The 19990-nt window shown below is 53.0% G+C and overlaps 6 protein-coding genes across 6 annotated transcripts; 3 read left to right on the forward strand and 3 right to left on the reverse strand.

Moving 5' to 3' along the window:
* Positions 1–94: 94 nt before the first annotated feature.
* Positions 95–1129, reverse strand: A1O3_07259 (uncharacterized protein; the record flags this gene model as incomplete). The annotated part of the gene is made up of 4 exons (XM_007737369.1): positions 95–344; positions 394–546; positions 613–1003; positions 1057–1129. The coding sequence occupies 4 exons, from the start codon at positions 1127–1129 to the stop codon at positions 95–97; spliced, it is 867 nt and encodes a 288-aa protein (XP_007735559.1).
* A 619-nt stretch (positions 1130–1748) lies between these two features.
* A1O3_07260 (uncharacterized protein) lies at positions 1749–3218 on the forward strand (the record flags this gene model as incomplete). Its single annotated transcript, XM_007737370.1, has 1 exon — positions 1749–3218. The coding sequence occupies one exon, from the start codon at positions 1749–1751 to the stop codon at positions 3216–3218; it is 1470 nt and encodes a 489-aa protein (XP_007735560.1).
* Positions 3219–4706: 1488 nt separating this feature from the next.
* A1O3_07261 (uncharacterized protein) lies at positions 4707–7100 on the reverse strand (the record flags this gene model as incomplete). The annotated part of the gene is made up of 3 exons (XM_007737371.1): positions 4707–6691; positions 6744–6771; positions 6828–7100. 3 exons carry the CDS (start codon positions 7098–7100, stop codon positions 4707–4709), a joined length of 2286 nt encoding a protein of 761 aa, XP_007735561.1.
* Positions 7101–11687: 4587 nt separating this feature from the next.
* A1O3_07262 (uncharacterized protein) lies at positions 11688–13897 on the reverse strand (the record flags this gene model as incomplete). Its single annotated transcript, XM_007737372.1, has 2 exons — positions 11688–11798; positions 11849–13897. 2 exons carry the CDS (start codon positions 13895–13897, stop codon positions 11688–11690), a joined length of 2160 nt encoding a protein of 719 aa, XP_007735562.1.
* Positions 13898–15016: 1119 nt separating this feature from the next.
* Positions 15017–16150, forward strand: A1O3_07263 (uncharacterized protein; the record flags this gene model as incomplete). Its single annotated transcript, XM_007737373.1, has 1 exon — positions 15017–16150. The coding sequence occupies one exon, from the start codon at positions 15017–15019 to the stop codon at positions 16148–16150; it is 1134 nt and encodes a 377-aa protein (XP_007735563.1).
* Positions 16151–16747: 597 nt separating this feature from the next.
* A1O3_07264 (uncharacterized protein) lies at positions 16748–19566 on the forward strand (the record flags this gene model as incomplete). Its single annotated transcript, XM_007737374.1, has 6 exons — positions 16748–17005; positions 17051–17691; positions 17853–18914; positions 18970–19108; positions 19180–19382; positions 19449–19566. The coding sequence occupies 6 exons, from the start codon at positions 16748–16750 to the stop codon at positions 19564–19566; spliced, it is 2421 nt and encodes an 806-aa protein (XP_007735564.1).
* Positions 19567–19990: the final 424 nt, after the last annotated feature.

Genomic DNA, 19990 nt, shown 5'->3' on the forward strand with positions numbered 1-19990 from the left:
CGCATCAATTCATTACATCTACTATACGTCGAGGAACGGACGCGCCGCCTCGTGGCCACCGCTTATTGGAACGACTTGGACCCGTTACTGAGATCTAACTAATAAAACACAGGCATCCAAGGCCTAGGTAGAAGACAAACAGAGGATACACACTGAGCGCGACCCGGTTCTTGACGACCCCTGACCCTCCGAGAATGCTAACCCCGGCTGCCAGCGACCACGACACAAGAACAATATAGACCGGAACACGCGCAATCATCGGTAATCCCAGAGCACTGAGCAGGGCAGCGATCGTAAGCGGGAACAAGGTGTAGCCGATGATGGATACCGATTGCATAAAGGAACTAGGCCGCAGTCAGTCACATGGCGTACAGAACGGAGTGGGCTTTTCACATGTTTCCTCCCAGCAGTTTGATCTGAAGAGTCACCACCGCTTCACCGATCCAGACTAGGGAGAAGACTCCCGAGAAGACCAGGTCGCTCTGGTCTTTGCTAGCTCGCATTGACAGAAACACACTCAGGAGCAGACAGAAGATGAGTGGGCCCCTGTTGACCAGTTAGTCATTGGGCCGTCATAGACACGTCTGTCCAGCTTGAGCTGGCACTACTTACCACAGATCCCAATCTCGCAGACCTTCACTCAGACCTCCCTGGAGGATTCCGTCTGCATCAGGCCATCTTCCTATCAGACCGCGTAGGTCTCGGCCGAAGCCTTGACTCTCCTCGTCACCTATGCCCGAGCCTTGTCTCTGCAGCATACCACCAAGCAGGTACTTCGGGTAGAGGACTTGCTTCATTTTTTCCCAGACGGCCAGTAGGTCTCGAGAGACGGTTTCCCACACGCTTTCATCAATGGTGTTCTGAGGGGCACGTCTGTCCTCGCCGGGTATTCTGGAGGTCAAGTAATTTTGGTTCAAAGGCGCGCTCGAGGAGGAGGATTGAATGTTGCCCGTCAGGGGAGCACGGTCCGAGGTGTTGTATGAGGGTTCGTCTGGTTCGACCTCTGTTGATGGTTAGTCAGGGAGAGTGGGCGATAGAGAGCACATCCTTCCATACCATCGTTGAGGAAGTCATCGTCAAGGACGGCGTGGTCGTCATCGTAGGGATGGTCGGCGACTCCGCGGGACATTGTTGCTAAGCTGTCCACATCCACAACCAGAACGGGGCCTGGAATTGCAGCGCCGGGGAATGGGCTTGATGACTAGACTGATCACTGCTTGTCGTGGAGCTGCAGCGAAAGAGGAGGACAGGAGGACAAGAGAACGCGAACAGAGCCTCGATGGAAGAAAATGGACACAGTATGAGGGAGAAATAACGGGTACAGGGGACGAGGTTTGGCAGCCGTCAATTGAGGTGTCGCCTGCCCGCCGTTACAAGAGTCTCGGTGGACGCGTTGGCCAGATTATGTAATCTATGGGTTGTCAGAGTCGGCATAACTTTGTTCCAGTATCAAAGACATATCCTCAATCCTCAGTTCCTCGTCTTCCCACTCCCTACCTGGTAGGTACTGATAGTACTCCTCCTGCCTCATGGCCCTTCTGTCGAGGGCACTGTATTTTACCGCTTCTGACATGGAATGGCTAAGTTCGAGGGCCTGAGCCAGTCCTCGCGGACCTTCGTCTCCTGCAATTAACGAACCGGCCCAGCACCAGTCGGACGGCGTTGTGCCATCGGCCCTTGGAACTGGTCCACTGGATTTCTGATTTCTTGAGCAAACCCTGAAGTTCAGGCTCACCCACCGTGTCGCGATGGAAATGGAGTCAAGAACTATCGCGCCCGCCCTCTACGTCTCTCACTTCCTATCAATGTGGAATGCTCGAGGCTTTGAGTTTGGCGCGGTCCTTTTCCTCGCAAGCATTTATCCTGGCACACTACTCCCAGTATCTATCTACGCCCTGATCCGTGCCCTGGCGGCCGTATGCCTCTCACCGATTCTGGGGCGCTTCCTCGACTCGGGTGACCGTCTCCGGATCATTCGATTGTCCATCGTGGGACAACGGCTGGGCGCTGCAGTTTCCTGCCTCATCTTTGCGCTGTTGGTCAGCCGGGAAGAAGCGCTTTCGTCCGTTGTCCTCATGCTCCTCCTCGGCATCTTGGTCTTACTGGCCTGTATAGAGAAACTCAGCTCCATCACAAACACGGTGGCGGTGGAAAGGGACTGGGTGGTAGTCATTGCTGCCGATGACGAGGCGTTGCTTCAGACTCTCAACGCACAGATGCGCCGGATCGATCTAGTCTGCAAGCTGGCGGCCCCCTTGGCCATTGCTCTCCTCCACGGCTGGTCTCCTATCGCTGCCGTCTGGACGACTCTAGCCACCAACGCTCTGTCGGTGGGGATTGAGTATCTGCTGATCGCCAGAGTGTTCCACCGAATCCCAGCATTGCGAGACCGCAGTCGATCGGGCGAGACTACTGGCACTGGCACTGTCACTGGCGAAGACCAAACCGAGCTCGAAATTTCCGAGCAGCAACCGCCTTCAGGGTCACGATTCACGGCAAGATACCTGGCGCCAATCGTCGGCCCCCTCAGCACCTATGTCCGCCAGTCAGCTTTTCTCCCGTCTCTCGCCCTTTCGGTTCTCTATTTGACTGTCTTATCCTTTTCCGGCCAGATGACGACCTTTCTCCTGGGACTACCCGAACCCAGAATAACGTCGACAATGGTAGGGATGCTACGGACCATTTCCACCATGGTGGAAATCTCGTCCACCTTCATCGCTCCCAAAATCATGTCCAAAATCGGCCCTGTCCGCGCCGGCATCTGGTTTCTGTCATGGCAGACGGCGTGTTCGAGTGTGGCCGTTGGACTACTCTGGACTGGCTCCTCCTCGTCTCCTCGAACGGTGCTCCCACTCTTCATCGGCGGCATCATCCTGTCACGCTTTGGGCTGTGGTCTTTCGACCTGTGCGCTCAATTGATCATCCAAGAATCCATCCTACCTCCCCACCGAGGCACTTTCTCTGCCGTCGAAATGTCGCTGCAGAACTTCTTTGAACTGTGTGCCTTTGTACCCACCATCATCTTCCCTCGACCGGACCAGTTTCGGTACCCAGCGGTTATATCCTTGGGAGCACTCTATCTTTCCGCTGCTTTGTATGCCAAATTCGTCCGCGACCGACGGGGCCATCTTCTGCACATGCCGTCGTGCCTCAAGACGGTTCGAGGCAGGAGTCAACCTGGGCACGCATACCAATCACTTGCCACGGAAGTGGAGTGAGTACCGAGTACAGCCAGTGAGAACATGACCGGACCATTGCCCACAAAGGGTGTTTCAACCGCCGTGCGTTAGCTTGGGGGAGTCTTGAGTTAAGTCTCTACTAATATCTCGGCCCTCTTTAGAGGTGTTACTCTGCGGTAGTTCACATGAATTAGTAGGACGGGGGACAAGACGCACTATTCTAGTACTCTGTACTAACTTGTTCACCCCAGTTTGGTGCCAGTTAGTGGAGTGAGATGCTGGCAGAACGAAAGCTACACCTACAGTAGCGTTTGCCTTAATCACTAGTAGGGGAAAACTGAAAGAAAAGGAGCACCGGCATATTCCGCAACTAAACTACTTTATGGATAGAGTATGTGTATCACCGAGTCCTGACTGGCCCAGTATCGCTGCAAAAGTCCTTTTTCTCACCCCCTACTCCGTACACTTTCATGCCAGTGGGCGCCGGCCTTCTCCAGATATGGCAATGTGAGGCCGGTGTTCGGGGCGCACTGTATCCGTACTCTGTACGGAGTAGTCAAGGGCCCATTTCCAGTTTCTCCTGGTTGAGGCCGGGGTCCGCCAACTTCGACATGCGCATGATTGCCCAATGGTCGGGACAATGTGGAGGACTCAGATTTCCTTCTAGTCGTCGAGTCGTCGAGTCTCATCCCGCAGGGTACCCTCTTCCTTGATGCAAGCAGTGTATTCGAATACTGTACAAAAAGGAAAAGCCCCAGCAAGCTGAGGGCCAATGCATGTTCAATCTGATCCCCTTGATCATTGCAATCAAGGACCTGGCCAGTGGCCACACCAACAGACTGGTTGACTCCGGGTTTGATCAGTCATCAATGCTGACGAGATGGTGTGACAATCCAGTCTTGCGCGTCATCTGCTCTGTACTCATCTGCTCTGTACTCGTCTGGCTAGACACCTTCTGGGGGCCCTAAGCCCTCCATTGACTGACCACTGTCAAGAACAAGGTCCAGGAGTTTTGGAAGGTGCAATCCATGTCGAGCACAACAGTCCGTAGAGATCGTTCAACAATAGAGCCCTGGAGAAACTGTGTATCTCTCGACGGCGTCGACCATTGCCGACAGATTAAGCAAAACACTGCGCTCGGGGATTCGGCCGACAGCTTGCTGGTTGGTCTCTCTTCGAACCCAAGCCTGCTGTTTTGTTCCTGGGACTCCGCTTGATCAGGGTTTGCTAGGTCAATGAAGTGAATTCTGCAGAAGGCGAGTGGCGTGGAAGAGTTGAACAAATCAACAGGCAGAAGCAAGACGGCCGGTGTGAAGCGTGAATATAACGGCGCCCGCCTTGGGGAGGTTCAGAGGGACCGGCTTCGAGTTCCTCTCCCGGATCTCTTCTGGGAGTCCTGTCCGGACTGCTGTGACATCCAAGTGTGTAATCACAATCCATAAAACCTGTTGGCGTGTCCTGGCGGTCGCAATGGTAATGCCTGTGCGCGGCCAAATGGCCACTGGGCTGGTTTTGAAATTCCGTTACTCATAGCATCATGTTCGCTCGTGTCATCCTTCCCGCATAACCGCCCTCTTGCATCTGAGCAGACCCTATGCCACTGCGACCTTCGCCGAAACTCATGCTTGTCGGGCTGAAACTGGCATTGCTACCTCGGTCACTCGACCCACCATCGCTGGGTGGGCTGGGGTTTTCTGCCGTCATCCCAGATTCGGCGAGGGCCTGGGTTCGTATGTCCATCTTCTCGAAGATGGCCTTCAAGTCTCTCACACTGGCGAGAGACTCCATGGCGGACATTTCGTCATTCTCATGCCTTTCGGTCACCACTCTGCGAAGTTCTTTCAGCATGGGAATGTTTCCCTCATCGTTTGGGAGCCACCAGTTCTCCACGGCTTCATTCTCTCCGACTTCGCTGCAAGTCAACCCCCATGCTACCGCCATCTTTTGGCGGAATGTTGGCGGGAAGATATAGCCCAGTCGTTCCACTGTGGCAAACTTCCTTCTAAGCCACCTTGTATGCCTTTCATCCTTCTTCAAGAATATGGAGGCAAGACCTAGACTTGCATGCGCTCCAAGAATAGCTCCATTCGGCGCCTCATGCCATCGCTCAATGGCTTCCATAATGCGACACTGCTCAAGGCTTATCTGCTCCAAGTCTGGAGGCGCTGGTGTGTCGAGCAATGCCGCCATTTGCCATTTCTGCATTTGTTCGAGGCTGTACCAGTCGATCCACATAAAGTTCAGGGGCCACAATGCATCCTTGAAGAGTCCTCCAGGGGCATACGGATTGACAATGTCGTCGCTGGTCAACGGCCGGATCTGCTCAACCGGGAATTCTTGTACTCGGTAGTACTCGTCATTGAAAAGCTCGATCTCACGTTTCATAGATTCCATTCTTTCGACGACTTTCGCAACCTCCGAACGGAAGGCTTCCTCGCTGATTTGACGCTCTGAAAACTTGGCAAAAAAGTATGCGTAATCCATCCCGATCAGTCGATTGGCTGCCACAAAGTAGGCCAAAATATTTTCGATGTCCAGGTCGCCCTCAGGGTCGTTGTTGATTTGGTTAAAGTACCACGTGGAATTCGCCTCGAACCACTCTCGGCCTAGCCGGGTCTCATTACCCGCCATCAGGCCGACTGTGATATCCAGTCGAGCATGCCAGCTGAAGATACGTCTTCCTATATCGGTTTCCATCATCGAGTCGCAGGTGAACATATTCTTAATCATGGAGCAAGCGGCCCGATGGTGTCCTGTAAGGTGCATCCAATCCCCGATATATTCCTCAAACGTTGCCAACTGCAACACCGTCAGTAGAGTAGCTTCCGTCACCTTCGCATTCCTTTCCAAGGATTTTCTGAGCATGGACAGGGACTTGCTATGGTATCCGAGGAAGTGCGATAGCTTGGCGTCGGGCTGCTGCAATTCGTAGTGATATGCAGCGAACCCGACGGCCGCGTACAACAGTGGCTCATAGGACAGAGCGAGGTCGATGAACTCGCCATGCACAAAGTCTGTAGGGTCTAGTTTGAAGAAATAGTGGTAATGTGTCATGTACTCCTGTTGAAACTGAAGGTACTTCTGCAGGTCAGGTGGGAGCGCTCTTATTTTTGCTTGTCGCGCTTGCATCTCTGCCGAATTGGCGACGGTCCGCAGTGACGAAGCAGGTGTTTCGTCCCTCGATCGGGTCTCTGAGGCGTCTATCGACTGTGGGCTTGTATATTCCTTGCCCGTCGAGGGCGTCTCGGAGACATCTTTGGATTTGCTCAATTGACTGACTGATTGACCACTGTCAGTACGTAGGCGGCCAAAAGCAGGCCGTATTGTACTCGAGCTCGAGGGCTCGTTGTCGCTGTCGCTTTCATCCTTGATGGTGGCTAGTCCTGACATGGGCTCAATCTTGTTCTCGTGTTTCGTTGTATCCTTCGGACTTCGGCTCTCGCTCTGCTTAGATCGTTTGGAAGCGGTGGCCGGCTGTGGGAATTCGCACTCACGACTTCCTTTCTTGCATCCTAGGCTTGAGTCAGTAGAGTCCTTGTGGAAGAATTTGATCCGGCAGCATACTGTCACAAACAGGTCGGGTTTCATCGCACTGGGATAAAGATCAGCGAGGAACCGACGGCCATTCGAGATGAATGCATTAATTACCTTGACTCTTCTGGTACGGCAAGTGAAGCAACCACTGCGAGTCCTGCGATGTTTGACACTCGAAGCCTCCATACCTGTTTGTGGAAGAGCGACACCTCGACCCCCAAAGATGCTTGTCTCTCTCTCAAACAGTTGGTCGGAATCATCGGGGTTATACCAAAATGCGCTACCATCGAAATTGGTAGTCGGAGGACCTGAGAACCCGGGGTATGCTGCAGGAAAGTTGCCATTGTAGACCGGGAAGCCGGGGTCCATCATTCTGGGTAGCGGCATGTTCATGCCATGGTCAAACGGTCCGCTCATCCCGTAATGATGGAGTTGCACAGACTATGCTAGAAAACGCCGTGGCACAAAACCAGAGCGGCCGCAGTAGATTCGAGGAAGAAAGGCCCAATGGAGAGGTCTGCGAGTGTGATTGCGGACTGGGTGGCTGTGCGCCGGCCAGTACTTCCCGGTACACGAAAGCGTCCGACGAGCGTGGTGGTGACTTCGTGATACTCGCCGAGGGCCTGTAAATGGCGAACAGGTCGGTGAAACAAACAACGCGGTAGTAGTGCACACGACTTAGCTGTCGAATACAGTATGACAGAGCAGAAGCTCCGATCTGCTTGTCTCAGAGCCGGACCGGGTCAATTGACGACAAGAACGGGGGTTACGTCGCAGGAACGTCGATCAGAGACCTGGCGCGGGTCGCGAAGTCAGTATAACCGTAGGTAAGTGGGAAATATCAGTGCTGACCATGGATAATAGGATTTGATGCTGGTTGTGGAAGCAAGGCTTCAGATCATGATATGGCCTCGGCCTGGAGTGCGAAAATTCCTTCAAATCGAAGCACTACTCCAACGAGGCTGAATAAACTTCTACAGCAGGGTCGACGGCCGGATTGCGAGGATTTTATGGGCGTAATTCGTTCACTTGAACGGGGCGAACTGGCAGGAACAGAAGCCACCGTTTCGTGAGGTGCCAGTCACTTGTCAGTCTCAGGGAGTGTCGCTCAAGGGCTTATCAAGCAGTGGACCGGTCTCGCCGAAACATAACTTCGACCGAAAACAAGAAGAATTTGGCATTCGAGGGTGTTGGGTCATCAAAGTTGGAGGAACGTCGGCGGTACGGTGCGAGGAATGGATTCTCCGTTGGAAAGCGAGACAGAACGCGATTGTACCACAAAGGATGAGAGGGTGCCCGTTTCTGGGACAGATGTGAAAGTCTGAAAGACGCAAAGCGCAAAAGTCGAAAGTTGGAGGGGGTCTTCTCTCTTAGGCTTGTTAGGCCCCGATGCCAAACCCCCAGTGGAATGCCAGAGCGCGATTCCGTGGCGGCCGTGCTTGGGCGAGACCAGGGTGTATACAGTAGTGCAAGTCCCGAGTCCACAACCCAGTAGCGTTTTAGTCGCAGTGTCGTCAGACCCGGCCAAGGACTCGACCGGGGTCCCTTGAGGTCGATCCCATACCGATGATCGAGCAACGGCCCTACACCGAGAATATTGACTTCATCTGGAGCCCCAGGAGTGGCCGAGCTGCCCCATTGCACAGCGCCAGATGATCTCCATTGCGTCCGCCGGAATCTTTGTGTTTGGTACTCGGCATCCTCCTTGTCAAGGGGAGCCGTACCGCCCTTAGGTGGCCCTGATCGCGCTGATAGATTGTACTAGATGACGCAGTTGGAGCGACGCCCATGGAGTAAGCTAAGGCTACACGTGCAAGATCTGACTCTTGACTTCAAAGGGGCTCCAGTGATCTTGAATCATGCCTGGATGATTTCGACCTTGTAAAGCTATCACGCTCTGATCAGTCTTGGCGTGTTGAAATCGGAAAGATGTTCTTCCCCTGCCCCAGGAGAGGAGTAAAGATAGCACGCTCAGCTCGTGCATCATAAAGGGGCTTGTAACAACATAGGACTCCGTATCATTCCTCTTGTTGACAAAGTGGTCGGGACCCGAATCAAGGTGCAAGGGAAATTGGCTTACACCAGAACTCCAGTGCCCACATCATGGGTGGAATCATTGCTGCCATTTTCGAGGGGACAGCGGATGTAGCCTGTGGGACATCATCCGGGGGTGACTCTATTGCCTCCCCGTGGATTGTTGTGGGCCTGCAACCATTATCCTGGAAGAGAAGTGCCTCCACAAGACAATGTTGGTTTTCGGAAGCAGTTTTCTCTTTTGCAAAGCCCATTTCAGATTGCGACCCCTGGCCTGAATCCTGGTGTGTCGCGGGATGGACAATAATGGTTGGCACTTGACGTCCCGCATACTGAACTAAACTTGTGTAACCAATGCTGCAGCATTGGGATTCAGTGTGATGCCTATCGGGCCCCTGCCAGGTGTGCGTTACGGGATGATCCCGGGAAAGAGTACTGCACAGTTGTACGGATACACACATAGCCACCTCGAGGGGGTCGAAGTCTCAGTAGCTAAAGCTTAAGCCACGTTTCTCGGTCCGCAGGGTTTGGCTGTTGGCCCGAGGCACCCGCCGTGAACCATTCTGTATCAGTGGCGCCAAATCGGGGCTCCCCTCTTTGAGACTTGAATATCGACCAAGTTCTGTACAAAGCATCAAATTGCAATGCTGTATGATCGACTTTGACCCAGGTAGAGAGGGGAAAGAGTCAACAATACTGATGGGTGTTGGTGGCGGTTGAAACATAAGTGATTGTGATGTGAAGCTGCATCTCCGTTGTCACAGGGAGCGGGGAACGGGCGCGCCTGGGAGACTGATGAGACTGTGCAAAGATAGGCAATCTGCATTCACGTCCGCTCTTCCTAGACGAGTCATTCGCCCGGGCCAAGCGTTGAGAGAACCCCATGGGTCGAAAACTGGTCAAGGCTCAACTGCACTATCGTGTCAAAAGCTAGCGCATATGCATATGGGCGTTGACATGCTCAGAGATGATGCCTTGGGGGCCCAATGACAGCCACTGAGGTTGAACGAATGATGTGACCACTCTCTGTATAGGTACCGTAGTATTGGCGGGCAACTTAGCTCCGCAGCCAGTGTTGTCCTTGCAGATCATACTGCCATTCAGCATATCCACTCTTTCTGTATCCTTGACGGGCACTTCCGCCAGAGGGGTTTGGTGTGATACGAAGCCGGCGCTGCAGGAAGAGGTTGGTCATGTCATCTTGCTGAAACAAAACGATGATTTCTGGTCATGTCGGCCAGGAAAGCTTGCTAGAGGACGTGGCCAGCAGTAGTCTGAATTTGATGAAGGCGGGCCCTTCTCAGACCACTTTGGGCTAATTACAGCAAGACCTGCTGCAGCCAGGCAAGAGTCCAAGTGGTGCTCCCGATGGGAGAATCCCACCGCCACCGTCTGACTTTTCGGGACGTTGACAGACCCATGAAAACGCTCTGGCAGATTCTCCAATCTCGATGGATTTTCGACCGTGGAGACGTCTAGTGCCGGCCTGGAAATGAGCAGATGATCTAGCTCGCTGTGGACAGTGGACAGTGGACACTGGATGGAGGGCGTGCCTAAAGATAGACCTTCATGCGCCCGTTTGACACGAATGACAGAGGAGCAAGACATGGGAGGTAACAGGTTAAACAATTAGGTCGACGAGGCTTTTCTCTCGAGCGCGCTGGCCCGCTTTGCGTTGGGAGCGATGGGAAAGGATGGGACGGACCATTGTGGGTTGGAGGAGTTGAGGGTCAGACCTGGCTGGGACGGGCGCAGGCGCAGGCAGCATCGACGAGGGGCTCAGGCTCAGGCCCTGGTCGATCAGGTAATAATCAGCATTCCTCCCGTACCTGGGGGTTTCGACTACGTACGGATACCTGTTAGCCTACACTTTGTCTGTACCATATCATCACATTCCCACAAATCTTCCATCTGCACCGTGGTCCCTGGCCTCATGTTACACAAAGCTACACGGTTGCACACGGGAGTGGTCACGTTCATTGCGGATCAGCTCAATCGGTGCAAGGCTCGAATCGATCCTCGCTCGTTAAAGCTGACCCAAAGCGACGCACATGTAACGCAGCAAGGATCCATCAACGCGCATTTGCCATTCAGATCCCTGTTGCTTTTCCCAGGTTCGAGGAAGGCAAGGCCCGCGCTGTCCCAGTATTGGACTCTGGGGCCGATCTGCTCTATCCGCGGGCGAGCTAGTTCACGGTGGACAGTCAAATGCCACATCGAAAATTGCGGGTCGTTGCCTGCCCTGTACCGATCCCTCATCCGCACTTACTACATGCCATGGGTGCTTACTCACAAACGCTTAGCTGCGTGTCTGCGAAGGCGGAAGCATCGAGGTATTGACGGGTCACTGCTCGGCCACGGCGCCAATAGATGACAGTTCTACATCCACATGACACACCCTCTTCTGCGTGTCAAGCGCGGCTGGCAGTGGGTGCTGCTAGGGTCGATCGAAAGCTGTGATACAAGTACGTGCATCCGTAGGATGTGCATGTCAGGGTCTTCCTCCTTGCAAGGGTTTCCCTGCCTCCGGAGGTCTACGACCCGTCAATTTGAGTTTCATGAAGGCCATCCATATGTGCCAGCTGAGTCACAAGGAATTCATCTCAAACCAATCAGTATCCGGGCACATTACTGCTGGGGTATGTAAACACGCAAACATATTCGTTGCCTAAACCGGAGCACCCCAGATTCATTCATAGCTGTGAGTAGTAGGTTGGAAGCGAGACAGCTCGCAGCCCGCCCGCCAAAGATTCCCTTCATTGCGCACCATTCATTAGAGTTTGCGCTGCATTAAAAACAAAAGCCACAGGCTACCCAACCGGCGCCAAACCATTAGCCATTCCGGAAGATGCTGGAAGGGAATTCGTAAAGCGTCATGAGCGTCGGTGGGGGTGTCCGACCGAGTGTGTGTCAGCTCGCAGGGGGCTGACGTATTGAGAATCACATTGTTGTTGCAGGAGCGGTACCAGTATTGACGTCTAAAGCGTTGGAATTCTCTGGCACACCCTGGCCCCGACACATTGGACAACTGTTACGGCCTGTGGTAAGCCACTAAAGAATGGTCAGTAACAGCTGTGCGAGTGTGGAAGGTTCAGACAAACCTCATCAATGCAATCGCGATGATACAAATGATGGCACTTGTCCAAACGCCGCACTTCCTCTGAATCTGCATAGTCCGACAAGCAGATAAGGCAGCGCTCCCCTGAATTGACAAGAATGGAGGAACTGTCTTCTCCGGAGAGTGATTCTCCAAGGAAGCCAGCTTGTTGAACTGTCAAGCGAAAAAGCCCGCCAGCGGAGCTTACATCCTCCTGCGTTGCGACAGGAGGCTTGGCTGGTCCAAGTAGAGCGGATAGCATCTGCATGTCTTCGTAGGAGGGATTGTCGGTAAACAGGCTAGGCATTGTAAAAGCAGGATGATCTGGTGAGACGTTCGTGCCAACAACATAGATCAACCAACTACGTGCGACTCCTGCAGGCGGATGATCAGGCTCCACTACCCCATTGCGTCTTGCTGCACCGGAGCCCAGCTCTGGGCGACGAGCAAATTCAGAGTCACTTCGCCTCCTCTGCCGAGCGGCGTTAAAGGAAGGTTCGGGGGAAGGAGTGTCAAGATCCTGGTGAGGGAGATCTTCGGCAAGGTCAGAGAGGACTGGGTTCTGCGCAGCTGATGCCGACGACGGTCGCCGTATCGGTGTCGCTTGACCACTCCTGATGTCAGCTGGGGTGGATGGAGGAGGGTTAGGCCCCGGTGGACTTTCCGACAGTGAATGCGAGGTGCCTCCCGCCTCCGGGGTTGCTGGTATATTCTGGTCTGAGTTGTTAGACGATCGACTTGCATGCGTCCTAGTGCGCTGGTGTCTCTGAGTCTCATACTGTGCGGGAAAGCTGAAGTTGGTCATGGAGTGTCTTCGAGGATTTGATCGTGCTCTTCCGTCAGACCGGCCGAACAATGCCCCAGAACTGCCGTTTCGTAGCACATTGGCGGGTGGCAAGAAGGGTAGGCTTAAGAGCGTGTCGAGGCTGGGACCCAGTGTACCGTTCTCACCGCCGGTACTATCCTGCCCATGCGGCAGAGATCGGACACCAACCAAAACTAGGGTCACCGACCTGTCACCCTCACCCGGCCCCGCGATAGAGTCTAGATCCATCTGATCAACATCTCTAGATTGTGCCTGGGATGCGATAGGGGAGCCATTCTCATCGTTGGGGAACTGGAATACTCTCATGAAATTGACCGGCGGAAGATCGCCATCGGCTGCAATCATATCGATGTTCTCTCCAGCTTGTGCTGTTGCTGCATCCTGGAGAGTTTGAACGAAATTCTGAATACTGCCATCGAAGGTATCAGCACCAAGGTGACGTCCCCCAGAGTGGCCAGTGGTATTGTGGCCTGAGAGCTGCGCTGCAATTGCTGCTGCTGCAAGTTGTAGAACCTGCGATAACGGTGGATGTTCACCCCTTCTAATGAGTCGTGTCGAACGGGAGCGCAGACCAGGCTGGAAACGTCTAATAGTACTCATGCCCGATGTAACTCGGGGTCCTGACAAAAGCGTTCGAGTCTCTGGCTCAACCGCGTCCAATTCGTGAGGGGCTTCCTCGTTATCGTGACGGGGGTCGATTGATTGGAGTGAAGGAAGTGAATGATCGGATTCATTAGCAAAAGTGTTTCTGGCTGGTGCGCGAGGAGTTTCTTGTCCTGTTTCGCCTGTGTCAAGCTGATCCGTCGAATGCCCGAACAGATTAGAGATCCTCGAGGCGATAGAAACAGAGCTGCGGATTCGACTAAATCTGCTTCGTTGCCGCACTGAGTTGGTTGCAGGCAGCGACAAATCCTGAACACTATCAATAGACTCACTCCTTAAGGTACTGGATCGGCGACCGTCGTGTGCCCCTTGCAACAACGGGAACGGCCCTCGAATCGCACGCCGTCTGAGGTTGGAGCGGTACTCGCTTCGTCTTCTAATTGATCCTGTAAGGAATATTCGACTGTTGGCATCGGAATTTGGTGGCCTCTCATAGACGGATGGACGTGAGTCTTCCGAGACCCCACTTCGAAGTGCGCGACCTTCCTGCGCGGTTTCCTCCCCACTGTTCAATATACCTCTAGCGACAGAATCTGGTAGCAGTCGCGATCCAAGTCGTGACATTGTTGCTCGTCTTCTGAATGTAGCTTGGGAAACAGCCGGAGTTGGATTGGTGTCTATCATCTCGACATCTCCACCAACCAGTGGTCTGTCCTCTTGTTCGTCCCCAACTTCGTCAGAAGACAACGGCGTGGGCCCTGCATTCTGTCGCAAGTTTACTGCTTCTGCGGATCTGTGACGTCGAAATGTGTCGTAAAGAGAGCTGGCTCTTTGTCCGGTTATCCTGAATGATGGAGTATTTCTTCTCCCAAGTCGAGAACTTCTCCCATCGGTCACGACGTCAGCATGTTGTCTCTGTATGCCGCTCCTCATGTGTCCAAGCTCTTCTAGCTGACCGTCATCGACCTCCCGGTCGGGGGCAGAGGATGTATTTCCCATGTCGTCTGAGGTCCGCAGGCTGGTCAACAGGCAAGGCTAGTATGGTGGCATGGCCGAGGTTAACAGAGGAGAATCAAGTTCGTAATCAATCCGTTAGGCAAGAAGTGAGTGCAAAGGTACAAAGAGATTTTGTGAAGGCTGAGGGACGGGAATGGACAATGTCGGCGGCATGAACGGGTGAGGTGTGTCCAGGATGTCAGCACACGGAGAGAATCATCGAGGCGCTTGAGGCTAGAGCGGAGACCACTTCGGCTTCGAATCTGCCTTCGAATTGTGGACGGGGAGAAGGTATCGAGGGTGTTATTGACAGTGAAATTCCCGCGTGTGCTCGTCACTGAGGTTAAGGTATGTTGGTGCTCGAAGGCTGAGATGACAGAGCGGCCACAAACCAAGATGGCGATGCGAAGCACGGACGCAGCCTGCCAACACCGCCAGCGATTATTATTGTAACATCATCCGCCTGATTGCTCAAACAACCAGGAGGTTCTTCCGAAACAAGCCAGCCCCAACCAATAGTAACAGTCTTCTTCCAGAACCATTGATTCTTCTATCGTTTCCACCACTTCAGCCTGCAAAGTCTACGCGGTGCTAGAGCTCTACGGCTCGTCGATGATATTACATCACCTTCGGCTGTCTCCTCCGTCCAAGCGCCTCATCCACGCAGTCTGCGAATCCTGCGCCTCAACTGCAGTGAGAATACTCGTGTGATCATTTTTCCTAGCGTAGCAGACACCAGATGTCACGATGTCTACGATCTTCTCGCCAGCAATCAGTACTCAGCGTACTAGTTTCGACGGCCGAATACAATCCCTGAGAAAGAAGCGCAAGCGGGTGAAGGCAACGCGAAATGCGCAGCAAGACTTGGAGTATGAAATGCTACAGAAGACCGTCAAGAGCACTATTGAACTGGAGTACACTGCTGTTGTCTCTCCGTTGGAGAGGTACCAACGCCGTGTTGCTGGCCAGCCTCTGGATCAACTCCCTCCACCATTTCCGTTCCCGCACGCTGGAAAAGCCACCGCGGTGAGTTGGAGTGATGATGGGATCGCCGCTCCTGAGAGATCGTTGACCACGCCACCTGCGAAGGCTGATCATATGCCGAGGACTTTGCATCTTCAGCATCTCGCTGCGCTGACAGCAATAGTGCATCGGAGCCTGCTGAGTGAGGATTTCACCCGCGCATCACGAGCCCTTGGCTTGATGTTCAGAACAGATATCGTCAACCGCAACTCTGCCATCCGCAATCATGGCTATATGGGCATTGGTGCAGAGGCTTTGTTGCGACAAGGGCGTCCTAGTCAAGGTGCTGGTGGTTGGGGTGAAGGTTTTGAGAATGCTAAACGCTTCTATGAGAGGCTCATCATTCTGCACCCTTACCACAAATCCTGGCCAGGGACTGTTAATGCCGTAGACTTCTATCTCGCGATGTTCAATATCTGGATCTACGTCACGCAGGCAGAAACTTCTCCTGCTGCCTCTACTCTTCCCGAAGGCGAAAGCAACCTCGAATCACCCACGTTATCCCCAAGAGCCAACAGAACGTATCTCGGTTCTCAAGCTAAGCTGAGAGAGCTTGAACAGGCTACAGAAATTGCAGATAAGATGGATACATGCATGGCGACCTTGCCGTACATGGACGAGGCTGAACTGATTCGACTTCGTGCTATGGTTGCCCTCTGGACTGCGGATCTCCACGATATCTTGAGTGACCGTGAAACCCATTTTGACCATCATGCTTTTGCCAGTCTCTCGATTGAGCCCGACGAAGAAACGACGAGGAGCGAGCACGTCCGCGAGGCCGCGAGAGCACGTGATCTAGCACGTGACTTGATTGAGCGGTTGGAAGGTGGGCCGAGAAATGATTCATCAGAGGAATGACGAACGACGAATGACGAGAAATCGATCTCGTGTATCTTAGCGAGCGACCTTTTCCTAACAAAGCTTCCGCCATGCAGTCGCAGTCAGGTGGATACTTGAGGATGCTTCGCTAGATTTGAGTCCTCGAAGACAGCAGCACGTTCGAGCTCAGACAGCTTCGACTGGCACGACTGGGGGAGTTTCGGTGCCCAGTCCAGACGTCGCATGGCCGCAATCCCTTCGCCAATTGGCTCGCTTTGGACCTTGGCTGCTCTGCCATCTCAAGCAACGGCCCGAACTCCCTTTTCCTGATACAGTCAAACTCAAGTCGAAGCCGCAACCTGCATGCACTGCACGCACTGCTGTTGTTGCTCTTGATGGACCCTTTTTCAGGGCGTCGATGCATGTCGTCTTCGCCACTCGATCCGACAGATGGCTCTAGTCATGGCCTTGATTCGCTGGAATACTCTTCAACGCAGTCTCCCCTGAAGAGGCTTCGTTCTCTGATGCACAGTTCTTAAGGTGAGAAAAGGCGAACCAGTCCGCCGTGAAGTCGGTGTTCTACTCCCTTCCCCATCGCCTTGCCAACAGCTTTCCCTCTGTGTCAGTCACGGAGCCATGGATCGCTTCAGCTACCTCGCAGAATGGCAGCGTCTCAAGGACTTCCACCTCAGGCTCGGATTGGTAGGGACTGCTATCCTTGTCCTTGTGGCCGTCTTCTGCGCCGTTTCATACAGGTTTACCGGGCTACTTACTGTGAAGAAAATCACCTCGCACCCCTTTGTCCGATTCACATATGCTTGTCTGCTCAAGCCTCATGAAAAGGGGATCGATGGTGGACAACGGACAGCTCTAGAAAGCTTCTACTCTTCTCAGGTAGGACTGCACGTTTCATTCTTTTCTTCGACTCATTCATTTCAGGCAAGTGTCTACGACGCTACGAGAAAGCGTCTCCTTCAGGGAAGAGAAGATATGTTGGCGGCTCTTGCCGCCCAGCTACAGTCGAGAACTTTGTCGAATCCAGGTCGTAAGCCGGTTTGGTATGATGTGGGAGGTGGGACTGGTTACAACATCGAGGTCATGGACAAGTTGGTCGGCATTGAGGGTTTCTTCGAGCACGTTTTCCTTGTCGACCTGTCCCCTTCCTTGTGCGAGGTCGCAATTGAACGAGCGCGCGCACACGGCTGGAAGAACGTTACTGTTCTATGCCAAGATGCCCGGCTAATCTCCTGCACCCCCTCATCTGCCGATCTGATCACGATGAGCTACAGCTTATCAATGATTCCGGACTATTACAGCGTGGTCGACATGGTTGCAGGCTTCCTGTCTCCAAGTGGTCTGGTTGGTATTTGCGACTTCTATGTCCAGAGCATCGTCGACATCTCTTCGAGAAATTATGTCGGTGGAACATTCAATCGTCATGTCAACTGGTTTGGCCGGATGTTCTGGCGGACATGGTTCGACGCGGATCGAGTCAACCTTGATGGCGGTCGCCGAGACTACGTCGAGTATCGCTTTGGCACCATTCTCTCAGCGAGCGAGCGCAACTATCTCTTAGGCGGGTAAGTCAGGGTCATTTCTGCGAACACAAGTTGATCTCGTACCCTTTGTAAAAGCAAAGGCCCCCGAGTACACAGTTTTCTGTGGCAATTACACGGTACCTCGAGCCGAAAAGTTCGGGAGCTATCCAAACTATCAGCCAGTTCTGACTCGATTTTAACAGCATCCCTTATTACTTATTCATCGGATGCAGGAGAGATGCCGACATCTGCGCCGCACATGGCGAGGAAGTTCTTGCAAAATTCGATGCTGTTCTTACCGAATCTCCCTACTTGTCGCCGACAAAATTCCGAGAGCACCGGGCGCTGGATGCTCAGCAAAATGTTCCTCGATCGAAATCCTACGAATCTGCTATTGTGAACCTTAGCTCCAATCTTCCGCTGCCCGCAGCCTTCTATCAGCAACATCACTGGAGAATATACTACAATGACCTGCTCACCAAGCATCAACAATTTGGCAACGAATACATCTATGCCTTCAACTGGGAGGACCCGAAGGTTGACCGCCAACTTTTGAATATCGACCAAAACGATGTCATTCTCACTATTACCAGTGCCGGAGACAATATCCTAGACTACCTCCTCGAAAAGCCCAGGCGCATTCACGCAGTTGACCTTAATCCCAATCAGAATCATCTTCTCGAGCTCAAGATCGCGGCTTTCACTGCGCTGCCTCATTGTGACGTTTGGCAATTATTCGGAGAAGGCAAGCATGCTGACTTCCGCAGCCTGCTACTTCAAAAATTAAGCCCTCATATGTCCAGCCAAGCATTCCAATACTGGCTCAACAAAGCTCATGTCTTCAGCTCACCAGGTGGTCTGTACGGGAGCGGGGGCTCAAGACACGCAATCAACCTCGTTCGCTGGCTTTTCAAACTCTTCAGCCTGACAGCCAAGGCACACACCATGTGTAAAGTAGAGACTCTGAATGAGCAGAGAGAGATTTGGCCATGTATCAGAAGGATATTGCTGAGCTGGCCCCTCCATCAGGCCGTGGTGTCGACGGAATGGTGGGCGTGGAAGGCGGCCGGTGTCCCTCCTGCTCAACGTGAGCTCATCCTTGACGACTATTCTCAACGAACGAAGCTTCCAAAGTCGAAGAAACTCTGTGGCGATGCTATATGGCAGTACGTTGTTGACACGCTGGATCCGGTGGTCGAGACAACGCAGATCAGCCGGGACAACTATTTCTACTACCTCTGCCTAGAAGGGAAATATTCTAAAAAGTAGGTGGATGTCTCTATATGTCAGACAGGGCTTGAGTTTGCTTACGGTGGATAGATGTCATCCTCGTTACCTCGCGCCCAAGACCCACACGACTCTGTCCAAACCTGGTGCGTTTGACGGACTGCGAATCCACACAGACGAACTCATGGAAGTGATTGCACGGATCAGTCCCTCAAGCCTAACCATTGCCATTGTCAGTATTCATCCACTAGGCCATGGAGCCAATTGCGGACTGGCTAGCTAACCAGCTAACGCCTCACACAGCTCATGGATTCAATGGATTGGTTCAATCCTACTGGAACATCCGCGCAAGAACAGATCGTTGCTCTCAACAAGGTGCTCAAGGTGAGCGGGCGTGTAATGTTCCGCTCAGCCGCACTGCGCCCCTGGTACACGCAAATCTTCGAGCAGAATGGGTTTGAAGCGAAATGTGTTGGAAGAAGAGATTCAGGGAAATGTATTGATCGGTGCGTGCTAGGACCTGCTCCAAGCGTTTGTCCTTATACAGGAAGCTTACTGACTTACTTGTACAGTGTCAACATGTACGCTTCGACTTGGATCTGTACGAAGAAGTTTGACCTTGTGATGAGCCCTGCAAACGAACTGAAGAAAGTCGGCACTGGTGGATCTCTGGAGGAGCTACAAATCTAAGAGTGTGGTATAGAATGTGTATGGCTCCGAGACAGCAATTCATCGCACAGATAAGAGCCAGCCATCAGTTTAGCCAAGATGCCCACACCAACATCGACAGTGCCATTGGCCAATAGCGAACTCCTAGACATCTATGGGTTTGCATCGATGTTGGAGAAGATGGGAGAAAGCTGGGGGTGATCCGACAAAGAACTCTGTTGGGTGTTCACCAACTCCACTATCCTTCGATACGGCGCTCTACCTACGTTAACTACCTTGTAGAAATCGATAGAATTTTGTCCAAGATCAAGAAATCTCAAACGCTCCAACTGGCTCCTAAGAGAATCCAATTTTGCTAATTCCTTGAAGCTGGATACAGCGGGTACTGAATCCAAACGACATGTAGTGCACAGCGGTTGCATGGACGATGCTTCTTACACTTCGA

Source organism: Capronia epimyces (assembly GCF_000585565.1).
Source record: "Capronia epimyces CBS 606.96 chromosome Unknown aczIQ-supercont1.6, whole genome shotgun sequence".
NCBI lineage: Eukaryota > Fungi > Ascomycota > Eurotiomycetes > Chaetothyriales > Herpotrichiellaceae > Capronia > Capronia epimyces.